The sequence below is a fragment of the Osmia bicornis genome, chromosome 2 (assembly GCF_907164935.1).
Source record: "Osmia bicornis bicornis chromosome 2, iOsmBic2.1, whole genome shotgun sequence".
Lineage (NCBI taxonomy): Eukaryota > Metazoa > Arthropoda > Insecta > Hymenoptera > Megachilidae > Osmia > Osmia bicornis.
In genome coordinates, this window is record NC_060217.1 from 3,678,436 (window position 1) to 3,692,818 (window position 14,383).

The window sequence follows — 14,383 nt, forward strand, 5'->3', positions numbered from 1 at the left end:
GTATATAAACGATTAAAAGTATTTCGTACGTTATAAAAAAGAAAATAGTCCTTTAATCGATACTTCATACAAAGTAAAGAATATGAGTTATACATTTAGTTAAGACTTCTTAGACACTAAAACGTTTCATTTAATCGTTAACGAAAAGATTAATCTATAATATAAAAAAATTATTATACTGATACTGAATGCTGCAAAGAAAAGATATCTTCAGTTAGTATTGGATAACTTAACCTTTCTAAATTTGTAAATTTTAGTACAATTTAATTTTTTTGACATAAATGTTTCTTGTTCATACTATAATACAAATTTTATCTTATGCAAAAGTAAATATTCTTAAAGTTATCAAAATGGTTTTTAGATTTACAAATTGTTAGATTACTTTTACTTGTTTTTGTATGTAGTGTACATTGTCATATTTAACTTTAATACAATATTTTGCAATTTCTTTAGCAACTGAAACAAAGCAGAGTCATAAATATAATTAAAAGAATACCTGTAATTTTAATTAAGTAATCGATGAAGTAAAGTAAATAAGCATTGTATTGAAAAATAAGTTACATGTACAACACAAGTAACCGTTATTATAAGTAAACGAAATATTATTCATTAACTCTTAGATGAAAAGTAACAGTTGCAAAAGATCTTGAGAGTATACATTTTATAAAAGTACACTATAAGTAGTTTGTTTTGCTTAATAGTCACACAGGTATGTAATAAACATTGCCTATTTGTTCAAATTTAATTTACCATGAATCGTAAAAAAACATTAACCCTACGCTACTATTATTGTGCAATAATTAATAAATTTTTAAATTTTCCATTTTGTACACGCTATTCTTTGTTATATGCGACAAATTCTAAAGCGTGCTGTGTAAGTATATTGAAAAGCTGGACGCTACTCGGCATCAGCTTTTGTCGAGCCTTCCTCGTCATGAGTAGGACTATGCCATGTTAGCCGTTCTTCGTAAAACTTTATTACAATTTGTGGACATTTTTCGTTGGCAATTCGAGCAGGTACTAAATCTGCATCGTCTGTTCCTTTCCATTTCATTAGGAACATCAGTTCTCCACTTGAATCTGTTGCACCAATAATTCGTTCAGGTTCTAAATTTCTGTCAAAACCTATAGAAAATAAAATATATTAGTTAAAGGGACCATTAATAAACCAAAATCAAAATAATAAATATAAAAACTACCTTCAAGCTTTTCTTCAGTTGCTTTTTTCTTAGCTTGAGTAGGAGTAGGAGTACTCGAACTTTTTCGTTTCTTTTGCTCTTTATCTTCATGTCGTTTAGCTGCAGCTGCTTCTTTCTTTTTACGTTGCTCTTCAAACTGTGCAATTAAATCTGGACAGTCTAGATTTTCTTCTGGTTCCCATGTATTTTCATTATTAGAATACCCCTTCCATTTTAAAAAATATTCAACCTAAATTATATAGTATTCATTAACATTAATAGGCACTCGCTGAATAACCATATTAATGTACATACATATTAACAAAAACTGATTGAATTACATACTTTTCCTTTAACCACTCTTCTGTCTAAAACTTTTTCAACACTAAATTCTTCTGCTTCAGTTTCAGCAGGAGATGATTCTTTTCCTTTGCTCATTTTGATTTAAATAATTCTGTAAATATATACTGCGACCTAACAAAGTGTGTTAAGGTAAAAATGATGAAATAAATAAAAAAAGATTCATTAAAAGTAAAAATTTATTTGCTTATTAAGCAGGTTGATTGAATTTGAATAATGGACTTATAAAAGAAAAAATTTACAAAGGAAAATTGTTGTAGTATAAAAGAAGAATACATATAAATAGTTTAAAAAACGTTAAATTTTGGCAATATTAAGAGAAATGAACATGATGCAAAATGGCGGTATACCAGCCGGAAAACTTACAAAATTTAATAATTGAATTTACATTAAAATTGTGTATGAAATAACGTTAATTTATATTAACTTTTATTATAATTCCATCTATGAATGTTTAATGATAATTATACTTACGGTTACACGTTTATTTATAAGATTATTACTATGAATTACACGACACGATCATACAAGAACGACGCGGCGGGCTTTCTGGCATTTCGGCGTCTTGTTATAGCATTACCGCGAAAAGTAACAGGTTTACCAACACTTAATTTCAAATAAATTGTAACCACAGATTTATTATTTTACAATATTAAAAGTTTCCTTGTTTAACAAATTAACAAAGTTGTACGTATATTTATATAAATACTGTTAAACTATTATTTATAAATCTTCATCATTATAAATGCGGCAAGAAGGACAATATATATACTGTTATTATGCATACTTTTTTTTTAATGTCATGATGACCTATCAATTCAAAGTGTTTAAACGTTAAACATGTTTTTTTTTTAAATATGATTTGTTTATTATTATTTTTCATTTAACTGTTTGAAGGTTGTTTATATAAAGATACATAAAATTTTACCGATGAAAGTACGAAACAAGTGTTTTAAAATATAATCTATTCACATAAAAATAATTTTGATAGATTTAGAAACAATTATATCGTGAAATGTTATATAAAAAAATTACATAGAAAATGAAATTTGGTATATTTATAATGATTACTGAGATTGTAAACAGAAATTTAAAGAGAAATGTTATAACCTTAAAAAGTATTCTTATAGGTGGCGTTATTGTTTAAAATTTTAACGTTGATTTTCCATCCTATAGAGATCATAGTTTGAACGGCGCTGAAAATTTGGAGTTGCCAAGGACTTTCAAGTGCTTTCAAGGTATTGTTAAAATAGAATTTAGGAAATAAAAGTATGTATGTAAAATGTACATATTAGTTTGTTCATATTAAACGATGTAATATTTAAATTTAACTGTACTTTATGTATAACTTTATAGAATAATATTCGAAATGGCTACTCGATCCATGGTTAAATATTTACGTGCAAAAAGTGTTGTATCGCAAATCCATAGATGTGCTTCGTTATCTGCCTTTGAAATACAACATAAAACTCCAACAATTAAAAAAGTAATGCCCATACCAAAAGCTCATTATGGTGGACGGCATACAGTTACTTTATTACCTGGTGCTGGAATTGGTCCAGAATTAATGATCTATGTAAAGGAGGTATACAGACAAATAATTAAAAAATGACCTTTGCATATCTCAGTTTTTACATTACTGTTACTAGTTAACCTTTAAACTGTTATATCTAAAAAGCTTACATAATGTTTTATATATTTATTATAGGTTTTTAGTTATGCAGGTGTACCAGTAGATTTTGAAGATGTAGACATTGATCCTAATGCAGATGATAATGTTGATTTAGATTATGCTATCACATCGATTCGTAGAAATGGTGTGGCATTAAAAGGAAACATTGAAACTCGTAGTACAGAAGCTGGTGTGTTATCTAGGAATGTTGCTCTTAGGAATCAGTTGGATCTTTATGTAAACGTTTTGCATTGTGTATCATATCCAGGAGTAAATTCACGTCACAAGAATATTGATATTGTTATTGTAAGGCAAAATACAGAAGGAGAATATGCTATGTTAGAACATGAAAGCGTAAAAGGTGTTGTAGAAAGCATGAAAGTTATTACAAGCACAAACTCTGAACGTCTTGCAAGATATGCATTTGAATATGCTAAAAGAAATGGAAGAAAAAAGATTACTACAGTTCATAAGGCAAATATAATGAAGCTCTCTGATGGATTGTTTTTAGAAACATCTAGAAAAGTTGCAAAGGATTATCCAGAAATTACACTCAATGATATGATTATTGATAACACCTGTATGCAGTTAGTTTCTAATCCACACCAGTTTGATATTGTGTTAACAACTAACTTGTATGGAGCAATTGTATCAAATGTAGTATGTGGATTGTTAGGTGGTGCTGGATTATTAGCAGGTAAAAATTTCGGGGATCATTATACAGTGTTTGAGCCAGGTACTCGTAATACTGGTACAGGTATTGCCGGAAAAAATATTGCTAATCCTATTGCAATGTTAAATGCTGCCGTTGATATGTTACGTCATCTTGGACATAAGCATCATGCTATTTTAATTCAAAATGCAATTAATAAAACTATCAATCAAGGTATTCACACCCGCGATCTTGGTGGACAAGCTACAAGCCGGGAAGTTGTTGATTCCATCATGAAACATATTAAAATAGCATCTACTTAAGACTGACGTAATATATTTTGTTGTGTAATATCTGTAGAAACATCTACATACTCGTGCACATATGTATATTATAGAACTCCACTTTTTAAAAATAATATTCAGTTATTTGTTGAAATATTACATCGTTGTACTTGATGGTCATGATTATATTTTTCAATTTAAAGAAATTCTATAAAATTGCTTAAACTGCACAAAATTATATTAAATATGACGAATTTGATTTCTTTAATATATTATTTTTATTTAATATAACGACACTATATACCGAGTTACCAAAATTTAAATTTTCTGAAATATACATTGTAAGCATTGAAATTAATGTAGATAATTGATTAAATGTAGTAACTATCTTTACGGGACGAATTTGAGATGTAAAGTGTTACTTTACTTTCATCTCAGAAATATCTTCTTGTATTATACCATATACATATTTATATATAACTATATTTATTGAAACTGTATAAGTAGAAACTCTCCAAACTTGACAACAAATTATGCTAAAATATAGTAATGAATTTAATGTATTTTATTATTAAATTCTCTAATCTTGAACTTGAAACAGCTGAAACAATGCGAAGAATTTAAGTAATCATTATTTAATACTATTAACAATATTGTATTAGACATAAAGAAAATTAAAACTTTATTCTATAAAAACTGATTCAGTTTTGTAAAAGTTGTAGTACTAATTCCTCATCTGTTTTTAAATTTGTGTTTTCTATCTTGAGAGATAATTTTTGCTTTTTCTTTTTATATTCCTTCTGTGTCATAAGTTTCCTTTTAGGAAGCCTGTAAACAATAAGTATGTGATCACCAAAGATGAAAATATTAGAAATAAAACAAGTATATTTTTGTTAGACATGATGTATTTGTTTATCACTGTATAATACGTACCTGTGTATCTTACTTTCCTCTTCATTCTCCACTGATTCTGCAGTATCGGAACTTTTTTCGTCAGACTTCTGTTTACCATAAATTTTATCTGGGTCTGGTAACCACGATAAATCAGGTGCACTATACTCGCTGTCACTAGCATTATCATCATCGGCATTTTCCTCCATTTCATCCTCGTCGTTACTATTATTTTCTACTTTCTTTTTGCTAGCTTTTAACTTTCGTTTCTCTTCCCTATGCTTTTCTTTTACTTTCTCTTTGAAACGTTGTTTATCGAATCGATCTTCTTCACGTAATATCTGTTTAGCAATTTCTATGTTGATACCAGAATCTACTTCATTTTCATACTGTTTAGCTAATTCTGATATCTTCATTTTAGCAGAATCTAATAACTCCTAAAAATATTTCATGATTAATAATTATGTTTCAATACTTTGTCATTTACTAAATTATGCTAAATTTCTATGTAAAAAATAAAATCAAACCTTTCCTTCCTCGTCAAAAGTAATTTTCTTATTAGGTATTATTTTCTTCCTAAGAATTTTTTTAGCGACTGCTGCTTTTGTAACAACTTTCTTTTTATTCGAATTTTCATCTTCATCATCATTGACAATATTCGGTATGTCATCAATGTTTATATTTTTTCTTTTTACAGTAAGTATATCATCATCATCACTATCGGCTACATATAAAAATAGCATGTTAGAAGTATAATTATATACAAGAAGTACATATATTTATAACTGTTAATATCTATCTATTCATACCAAATGCAAAATCACTTGCATTCATCAAACGTGACGTTTCTTTTTGTTCATGTTCCTCGTGGTCATTGTCAGAATAATTAGAATCTACTTCTTTTGTATTATTACCTAATTTATGATTTCTGATAATTTGATCGTTTATAGCATTTTTAATAGATAATTGTTGTTTTTGTTCCATTCTTTGAAGAAATCGAATTCGTGGAGGTATAGCTAGACCTAAAGATCTAATGATACAAGAATTGTCACGATAATTTATTATCATGATAATATTAGTTATTGTAATTTATGCATATGTTACATGTACTTTACCTTGCAAACAAATCAGTATTTAATGCGCGAACATTAAAAACTTGCTTATCCTTCATTAAAAATACTGATCTTACATAAGCTATAAATGATCTCTGAGCACTTTCTTTCAATGTTACATCTCGTGCTAATAATGCCTCTATTTTACGTTGTGGTGATTGTAATTTATTTGGATTAATTCTAAATCAATGTATTTGTTAGATAAATTATTAGGTGATTTATATTAAATAAAAAATAATGATAATTCACCTTATCATGGATATTGGAATTTTCCGCTCTTTAAGTTTCTCAACCATTTTTTCTTCAGAAGGAAGTAACACTAATAATGATTCACCACCACTTTGAAATCTAGCTGTTCTACCCGCACGATGTATATAAGCATTCACATCTTCGGGACAGTCCATCTGTACCACCCAATTTACAGCAGGAAAATCTAAAACACATTTTTATTATTTACAAGGTAAAATTTTCTGAAATATTCATGTAAATTCATGATTTCTTCTGTTTTTACCTAACCCTCGGGCAGCAATATCAGTAGCAAATAAAACTGCAAACTGCTTTTTACAAAAAGTTTCATATATTTCCATTCTTCTAAGTTGATGTAAAGTACCATAAAGAGCTAATAAACTTATACCGGGTCTCAATCGGCAAAGGACTTCATATATATATTTTACCTAAAAACATGTATTGTTAATATTTTTCTTAGAGAAATAAGATCAATTGTATTAAAGATTACTAATTGTACCTGTTTACAACTAGAGAAGAAAACAATAATCTTTTGTTTTAAGTGATTTTTTATGAATGACCATATCATTGATACTTTGTCTTCTAAAGCACAAATAACATAACTTTGTTGAAGAGCTTCAGGAGTAGTATGCGTGGCATGTTCATGTACAGACACATACATGGGATCTTTCAAACTCAATCTGGCTAAGTCTTTTACCGATCTAAAAAGAAGGTAAATAATTTAAGAAACATTCGAACTGCACAATTTAATTTCAATAATTTTTGAAAGAATATACTTTGTCTGTGTTGCAGAAAATAAAAGAGTTTGTCTCTTTGCAGGTAAATTGTCAATGATGGAATTCATTGTTTGTTCAAAACCCATATCTAAGCATCGGTCAGCCTCATCTAATACTAGTACCTAAAATTTCAAAAATAAATAAATGAATATATTGTTACCCTTTCATTGATGGCACCAATTTATATACCTGCATGTTTATACAATCAAATAATGGATTTTCATCCATATGTTGTAATAAACGACCTGGAGTACAGATAATAATGTTACATTGATCCATACGTTTCTTCTCAAATTTTAAATCCTTTCCACCAATAATAAGACCAGCAGAAACATCATGGTATTGACCAATTTTTCGTAATGTTTCATATATTTGATAAGCAAGTTCTCTAGTTGGTGTAATAATGAGTGCACCAAGTCCATCTAATCTTGTCCATTGTTTACAATACAAAATTTCTATAACCTTAAACAATTGCAAAATAATATTATTTCTACAAAACACTTCTATGTAATGTATTCAGTAATATTCCTTACTGGAATAAGAAATGCTAAGGTTTTTCCACTGCCAGTTTTGGCTGCTCCTAAAATATCACTTCCACGTAATGCAAGTCCAATGCTCTGTCTCTGAATATCAGTCATTTCAATGTAATTATTTTCTGTCAAACCTTTTAAGGTTTTTTGTGACAGTGGAAGTTCCTTAAATTTTGTTATTTTAGTTTCATCAATCTGTAAATATGTATACAACTCTTATGAGGAAGAATGAAATTTAAACATTTCTGAAAGTAAAAGCTAAATTCTTACACTATTATATCTTGATTGTAATTCTGCAATTATTTTAGATTCGGGTAACTGCTTCTTTTTTGTCCTATAATCTTTTATTTTTTTTTTCTTAAACATAGTGTATTATTTTCACCTAAAACACGTTGTATATACACAAAATATCTTTATGGTTATATTGACAATTGATGGAAGATCACATGGCGATCAGACTGGTCCAGTCTTGCTGGATTTGTAGTCATTGCAGAAAGTGACATTTACAACAAGAAAATATCACATGTATTTTCAGTTGAATGTAATCAACATAATTCTAAATTATAATATTTGTAGTCTAGAATTTTATTATAAAATACAAAAATGAATACAAATAAGGCAAAGTTGTCGAAAAGTATATTAGAAATGAAAGTAAGTTGTAGGGGTTAACTGTTTATCATTATTTACATTATTGTTAAAAATTATATATAAAACGTTTTATTCCATTAATTTAAATATCATTTTTATTAACAGTTTATGAAACGAACTAAAGAAAAAATAGAAAAAGAACAGTTTCAAGAAGAAGGTGAAGAATATTTTGGAAATGAATTAACAAAACGTATGAAACAAGAATCGTAAGTTCCTTTTAATTTTTTAAGTATTAATAGTATTTTAAACATTATTTTCTGAAATAAATTTGTAACAGTTAAGCATTAAAATTTGATATTAACCGTCTCAGCAATGTATTGTTGTTTAATGTCTATATACTACACTAGTTTAAATAATGTAAGTATAAACAAAATCAAAGTATTAAATAAAAATTCTCTATTTACTTTTTATTTCAGAGAAAGATTCATCATTGAACCTAGTTATACCTTCTGTGAAAAATTAATTGAAGGTAGGGTAAGTTTTCAAGGAATGAATCTAAAAATAGAAAAATTAATGGAAGAAAAAGAGAATGATAATACTTTAGAAGAAACAAGTAAAGAAACAGATATTTCAGATGCACAAATGACACAAGATTGGAAAGGGTATAAGAAAAAGATAACTGAACATAATTATAAATTGTCAAAAGAAAGTAATAATGATTTTGAACCAATAGTAAAAAAACCAAAATTTTTAAGACCTCAAGATTAAATAAAAAACACTTGTACATAGTTTATTGATTTAATGATAGTTTATACGTATAAATACTTTTTCTTGTTAATTCAATAGTTATATTGATCAAATAAGTTATTGAAAGCTTCTATGGATAGATTGTTCTCACCACTTTTTTTTAAACCTTCTTCCCAAAGCAAATCAAAACTATTGTTAGGAAATTGAATTTCAATACTTTCAAAAATACTTTTTACTTCTTCTTTACTCCGAGGCTATAAAAAATTAATAGCAAATAACACATCTAAATAAATTAATGTTTTTTAAAATATGTACTTTGGAGAGATCTAGTTGACTAAGACCATATCTTGTGAAAATGTTTGGAAATATTAGACTATAAGCAGTAGTTTTATTATCTTCCATGTTTTTAGATGAAATTCCAGCTGCAGAAATACCTATAAGAATACAAAACTTTTTATTCATAATATATTGATCTACTTTGCAAAATTTGGAATAATAAATTTTGTAGTATATATATGTCACTTTCTTCAAAGGTGTATAAATAATTGAATAAAAAATAGTACAATTTCATATATATAATAGAATAATATATGTTAGAAAAGAAAATATACTAACTTGTAGTATTTATTTCTTGTAAATTCCCTATTGTTTCATTATATGTAGTATTATAATATTGGCAGTCTAAAGGTAATTCTGAAATAATTTTAATTATATCATTTTAAGTATAGAAATATACAGCTGATATTGTTGTAGTGAAAAAGTATCAGAAAAAAAAATCCAAGATTATTAAGAAATATTACTTTCTATTTTTGGTAATGTAGGAAAATCATATCTCCAATTTAAAAGATTCAATAATGCTCTGTAATTAACTGTTTTTCCTTTGCGTATTTGAAGAAGATCCAATAATGGCATTAAAAGTACTTCATTTACGTATATTTTATATTTCGCTAAAATCGGGAAAATTTTATCTGCTGGCAATATTTCTGTATAATCCTGTAAACATGTAATATTTGTAATATATTTTTAATACAGAGGAATAAAATTAAGGTATTACTTTATCAAAATAAAGTAAGTCTTCAAAAATATCTACAAATTGAATTTCTGGAATGCGCTTTTTAAGTTTTAGACGTAAGTTATTTATATACTGCAAATAATTATACTGCTTTATTGTTTCATCATTTAGAGAACATTCGTTGAAGACATTTCTTATTTCTTCTTTATCTGTTCTTTTATTTATATTATGTTCCATGTTTGTACATACAGGTGTGTTGTTCAAATTACTGAAAAGATAATACTTAAAAGAAAGTGATTTAAGAACATGAAAATTTAAAAAATGTATATTTATATTGTGGCGCTACTTTTGAAGCGACAGTTCTTTAACGATCGCGAATTTCGATTTAAACAAGAACTTCGACTCTGATAATCAGCGAAAGAAAAGAAAATTATAATATTTTAATATTTGAATTATAATTTATTTATATAAATTCTGTTCCTGGCATTTTTTACCTTACTTCTTCGACATTAGAACGTGAATGTTCTTTAAAGTCTGAAAACTCAGGATCAATGATTGTATGGGTATCAACATTAATCCATTTTAAGAGTTTCTTCACTCCTGTACCTTTAGCTCTAATATTAATTGGTTTTCCAAAGTATAAATTCTCATTAAATGGTGACTTATAACTAAAAATGTAATTTATATTTTTACATAATACAAAGTAATAACCACCACAATGGTTGTAAATTATAATTTATTATCTTATTTCATACTGTCTTTTGATTTGCTCTCCAGGTAAGTAACTATTGTGACTTTTTTTATACATCTCTACAATATTTTTCTCTAATATATTATTTTTATTCGTTTCTTCATGCAAAATTTTAGCCACAGTCTCTCCTAAATAATTAATAGAAACTATTTGGTACGTAGTATGAAATTTAGAAGACATATAATAAACAAGTAAACACATATTATCAGATTTTAGAGTGATATTATAAATTGATTATAACTGAAAGCATTTACCAGGCTCAATTCTTTTCCCAAAAGTTGTTTCCAGTGGATTCATACCAACAGGAAGGTTTGGAACTTGATAACATGTTTTTCCAACTTCTTTATTCCAATAACTATTCATTACAGTATTTTTTAGCTCAAAGATAAGTGTTTGAAATGGTGTTTCTTGATTTGCTTGCAAGCATTCTTTTACCTGAGATAATTTTTAAAATTCATTAGAAAGCAGCAACCATAGATAAAAGAGATGATTTTAAAACTATAATTTTGAAAAAAAGTTAATTGTAAAGCATAAAAATCTTACACCAATTGGTTTCTTAATATGTAATATATTATTTATATTTGATGGTTCATTTTGTTTAAGCTTTCCATTATGAGAGAGTATATTTTTTAAAGCTTCAACTTTGTCTTCTAAAGAATATTCTTCAAAACATTCCTTAATATTGTATGTTGAAGTTCCACCATGTTTCTAAAAGTAATAAATTGTAAAATTAAAGAAATAAGTAATATATGTTATATATAAAAATAAAATATCATTGGAATCACTTATAAAAACAAATTAAATATTTAATATAATTTATTACATTTTTTAAATTTCATTTAAATAATGATATAGAATATTATATTGATTTGAAATAAAACAAATCTTACAGATTTTTTATTAATAGAATTTCTGTTTTCATTAATTTCATCCGTAGGTTCTTTTCGATTCTGTACACAATACTTTGCCATTGCAAGATAGACAAATAAATAAATAAATAAATAAACAAATAAATAAATAAATAACATATATTTTATATTCAATATAAAAAATGTATCGATTCATTTGTATTCTTCCACGGCTACAGCAATATTCAAATCATTGAAGTGACTATATGTATATATATATATATATATCAATATATATATGTAATACGAAACACAACGATTGTAAGTGCGTGTTCATATATCTGTCATAGCGTAGAAAAAGCATAATAACAATATTATAAGTGTAAATCAGATTATACAATAATGACAGCAGTTAAGCAAAATACAAAACGGTCAAAATGGGCTTTGGATTTTGCTCACAAGTCAGTAAAATTAATTCTTAATTTACAGTTTTGAAACTTGAAATATTGTGTTTATTAATTGGAGTGATTTATTAAAATATATTGAATTGTATTATTTTCTCTTAAATTTATAATGTATTTTGTGATTTATAGAAGCTAAACATATCCATAAAAAGTTTTATTTCTGAATGATTTTATAAACATTTTTGAATAAATAAAAGATATTTATAGGTTATACTATATTTGTTTATCTATAGAAATATTTTCTAAAGATCTTTATTTATTACTAGTACTTATTGCAACTGAATCTTTAATTACAAAAAGTCTGACTGTAATAATTATGATATTTTGCAGAAATAAGCAAGAAAAAAATGTGGATATTGCTTCTCCACCAGGTTATACACCAGCCGTTGCTTTATTTCATGCTGCAGATTCCATTAGAGAGACAGATTCTAATCATTTAATAATTAAAAAATCATGGGATCTAGCTTTAGGTCCCCTTAAACAAGTTCCAATGAATTTGTTTATAATGTATATGGCTGGTAATTCCATATCAATATTTCCAATTATGATGGTTGGTATGCTAATCATCAGGCCAGTAAAAGCATTATTTGTTCTTCAACAAAGTATGTATTATATTATTATTTATATTTGTAAATATGTAAATGTGAATTTCTTTACAAAGATAAGAGCACTAAATAAATGTGTATAAATAACTGATTCAATTGATTTTTTCAGCATTTAAAGTAATAGAAGGAACTCATGCTTTTGGACAAAAGTTTGTATATTTTTTGGGACAATTGGTAAATATTGCATTAGCACTATATAAATGTCAATCCATGGGGTTGCTTCCAACACATGCGTCTGACTGGTTAGCATTTGTGGAACCACAAGCAAGGTTGGAATATTCTGGTGGTGGATTTATTTATGTATGACGTAAGATATAGTTAAATTAAATATATATACATTGGAAATAAATAATGATTGTACATTTATGTACACCCTACTTTATGCAGAAATTACAAACACATTCACATATTACACAAAATGATTTATTAAAAATCAAAAGGATTGTATTACATATTTATATACACATATGCATAATATATTATGTTAAATCATAAAATAAATTATTATTAATTATTATTTCTTTTTGTATTCATCTGCAAATTTCTTTATTCGTTCTATTATTTTAGCTGGTTCATCTACTCGAGGTACCTGGAATAAATTTAAAACGAATTTATGGTATTATTAGATATAAACGTAAGTACTTCACCTTACATTTGATTCAGTGACAAATGATAAATTATCTAACGTACCTCATAATTCTGACTTATGTATATACCAGCATAAACTCCAACGCTAAAAGTTAACTGAAAATAAAGACAATATTTTAAATACTTTTATTACAATTAAAACATTATTATTTATAAAATAGATATTTAAATATACCAAAAACTTAATCATCTTTTTATTGATTATCACTCTTATGTTTGGGCGTACAAACAATACTTTGTCACAATGGCTATCTTGATTTAAAAGTAAACTTCAATTGCAAGTAAAATTTATAATTAAACACTTGTACTGACGTATCGTTTAATACGCATTTCATGAACAAACATTAATTATGTATTCATGATAAAATTAACGTGTAGTGGCGTTTCAGATTTTATTATATATATGTATATAAAATTACTAACACAGTTGAAAATAAATTTTTATCGCATTGATAATCTTAATATTAATCTTATATTAATGATTTCTATAATTTTTATAAATTAAATATAATTTTATTAAGGAAAATTTTACTTAATTCTCTTGATTTGATACAATGTCATGAAGGAATGAACATTACGTTTCCATCTGTTTCCATCCAAAACCATTCGAAAACTAATACTTTCACTCATAGACAAAGAACGTATAAGATAGACTTTACCCAATATAAAGCATGGAAAGAAGTATGGGGCCTCGCGGCAACTCTCCTCATGGGCCTCGGTTCACCCTTCCCAGTTATTTATTATATTTTGTCTCTGGAGGTCTAACGGGACTCAACCCTATATGTATCCCTTATATTCCTACATCTCTTATATCCTTGCATTAATTATACCCCTGCATTCCTTACATTCCTGCTTCCTTTATACCCCTGTACCCCATACATCTTTGCATCCTTACATCGCTGCATTTCTTATATACATCATCCTCGTACCACATATTACTGCATCCCATACATCCCTGCATCTCTTATTTACCTCACGTGAAAATTTTAGTTTACATTTTTGCCGCTCAAGGCCCAGCG

At 26.9% G+C, this 14,383-nt stretch overlaps 7 protein-coding genes across 12 annotated transcripts; 3 read left to right on the forward strand and 4 right to left on the reverse strand.

Moving 5' to 3' along the window:
- Positions 1 to 33: 33 nt before the first annotated feature.
- LOC114875517 (chromobox protein homolog 1-like) lies at positions 34 to 2,157 on the reverse strand. 2 transcript variants are annotated; one of them, XM_029185907.2, is made up of 4 exons: positions 2,013 to 2,157; positions 1,524 to 1,632; positions 1,200 to 1,428; positions 34 to 1,125 (listed from the first exon to the last, which is right to left on the reverse strand). In XM_029185907.2, the coding sequence occupies exons 2-4, from the start codon at positions 1,614 to 1,616 to the stop codon at positions 899 to 901; spliced, it is 549 nt and encodes a 182-aa protein (XP_029041740.1). In that variant the 5' UTR covers positions 1,617 to 1,632; positions 2,013 to 2,157; the 3' UTR covers positions 34 to 898. The 2 variants fall into 2 exon arrangements, with proteins under 2 accessions (XP_029041740.1, XP_029041739.1); XM_029185906.2 differs by having other exon boundaries at positions 1,524 to 1,652; positions 2,013 to 2,154.
- A 539-nt stretch (positions 2,158 to 2,696) lies between these two features.
- LOC123987619 (isocitrate dehydrogenase [NAD] subunit gamma, mitochondrial) lies at positions 2,697 to 4,846 on the forward strand. Of its 3 annotated transcripts, none has more exons than XM_029185884.2 (3): positions 2,697 to 2,776; positions 2,895 to 3,123; positions 3,247 to 4,846. In XM_029185884.2, the coding sequence occupies exons 2-3, from the start codon at positions 2,908 to 2,910 to the stop codon at positions 4,183 to 4,185; spliced, it is 1,155 nt and encodes a 384-aa protein (XP_029041717.1). In that variant the 5' UTR covers positions 2,697 to 2,776; positions 2,895 to 2,907; the 3' UTR covers positions 4,186 to 4,846. The 3 variants fall into 3 exon arrangements, with proteins under 3 accessions (XP_029041717.1, XP_029041716.1, XP_029041718.1); XM_029185883.2 differs by having other exon boundaries at positions 2,701 to 2,807; XM_029185885.2 differs by having other exon boundaries at positions 2,729 to 2,811.
- On the reverse strand, positions 4,832 to 8,802 carry LOC114875511 (probable ATP-dependent RNA helicase DDX10). The gene is made up of 13 exons (XM_029185888.2): positions 8,754 to 8,802; positions 7,972 to 8,083; positions 7,705 to 7,896; positions 7,361 to 7,633; positions 7,172 to 7,293; positions 6,895 to 7,096; positions 6,661 to 6,823; positions 6,399 to 6,582; positions 6,153 to 6,329; positions 5,847 to 6,067; positions 5,565 to 5,761; positions 5,080 to 5,474; positions 4,832 to 4,974 (listed from the first exon to the last, which is right to left on the reverse strand). Exons 2-13 carry the CDS (start codon positions 8,065 to 8,067, stop codon positions 4,848 to 4,850), a joined length of 2,349 nt encoding a protein of 782 aa, XP_029041721.2. The 5' UTR covers positions 8,068 to 8,083; positions 8,754 to 8,802; the 3' UTR covers positions 4,832 to 4,847.
- Positions 8,260 to 9,060, forward strand: LOC114875519 (M-phase phosphoprotein 6). Its single transcript, XM_029185910.2, has 3 exons — positions 8,260 to 8,352; positions 8,455 to 8,555; positions 8,766 to 9,060. Exons 1-3 carry the CDS (start codon positions 8,305 to 8,307, stop codon positions 9,055 to 9,057), a joined length of 441 nt encoding a protein of 146 aa, XP_029041743.1. The 5' UTR covers positions 8,260 to 8,304; the 3' UTR covers positions 9,058 to 9,060.
- Positions 9,061 to 9,288: 228 nt separating this feature from the next.
- On the reverse strand, positions 9,289 to 11,914 carry LOC114875522. Of its 2 annotated transcripts, XM_046290192.1 has the most exons (8): positions 11,690 to 11,914; positions 11,343 to 11,507; positions 11,054 to 11,234; positions 10,804 to 10,927; positions 10,548 to 10,716; positions 9,837 to 10,029; positions 9,652 to 9,729; positions 9,289 to 9,470 (listed from the first exon to the last, which is right to left on the reverse strand). In XM_046290192.1, the coding sequence occupies exons 1-8, from the start codon at positions 11,825 to 11,827 to the stop codon at positions 9,301 to 9,303; spliced, it is 1,218 nt and encodes a 405-aa protein (XP_046146148.1). In that variant the 5' UTR covers positions 11,828 to 11,914; the 3' UTR covers positions 9,289 to 9,300. The 2 variants fall into 2 exon arrangements, with proteins under 2 accessions (XP_046146148.1, XP_046146149.1); XM_046290193.1 differs by lacking the exons at positions 9,289 to 9,470; positions 9,652 to 9,729 and having other exon boundaries at positions 9,936 to 10,316; positions 10,543 to 10,716; positions 11,690 to 11,857.
- A 29-nt stretch (positions 11,915 to 11,943) lies between these two features.
- On the forward strand, positions 11,944 to 13,488 carry LOC114875518 (ER membrane protein complex subunit 4). Its single transcript, XM_029185909.2, has 4 exons — positions 11,944 to 12,108; positions 12,442 to 12,713; positions 12,826 to 13,023; positions 13,284 to 13,488. The coding sequence occupies exons 1-3, from the start codon at positions 12,050 to 12,052 to the stop codon at positions 13,020 to 13,022; spliced, it is 528 nt and encodes a 175-aa protein (XP_029041742.1). The 5' UTR covers positions 11,944 to 12,049; the 3' UTR covers position 13,023; positions 13,284 to 13,488.
- Positions 13,124 to 14,340, reverse strand: LOC114875521. Of its 2 annotated transcripts, none has more exons than XM_029185912.2 (3): positions 14,281 to 14,340; positions 13,407 to 13,460; positions 13,124 to 13,305 (listed from the first exon to the last, which is right to left on the reverse strand). In XM_029185912.2, exons 1-3 carry the CDS (start codon positions 14,323 to 14,325, stop codon positions 13,231 to 13,233), a joined length of 174 nt encoding a protein of 57 aa, XP_029041745.1. In that variant the 5' UTR covers positions 14,326 to 14,340; the 3' UTR covers positions 13,124 to 13,230. The 2 variants fall into 2 exon arrangements, with proteins under 2 accessions (XP_029041745.1, XP_029041744.1); XM_029185911.2 differs by lacking the exon at positions 14,281 to 14,340 and adding an exon at positions 14,024 to 14,274.
- Between the last annotated feature and the right edge of the window lie 43 nt (positions 14,341 to 14,383).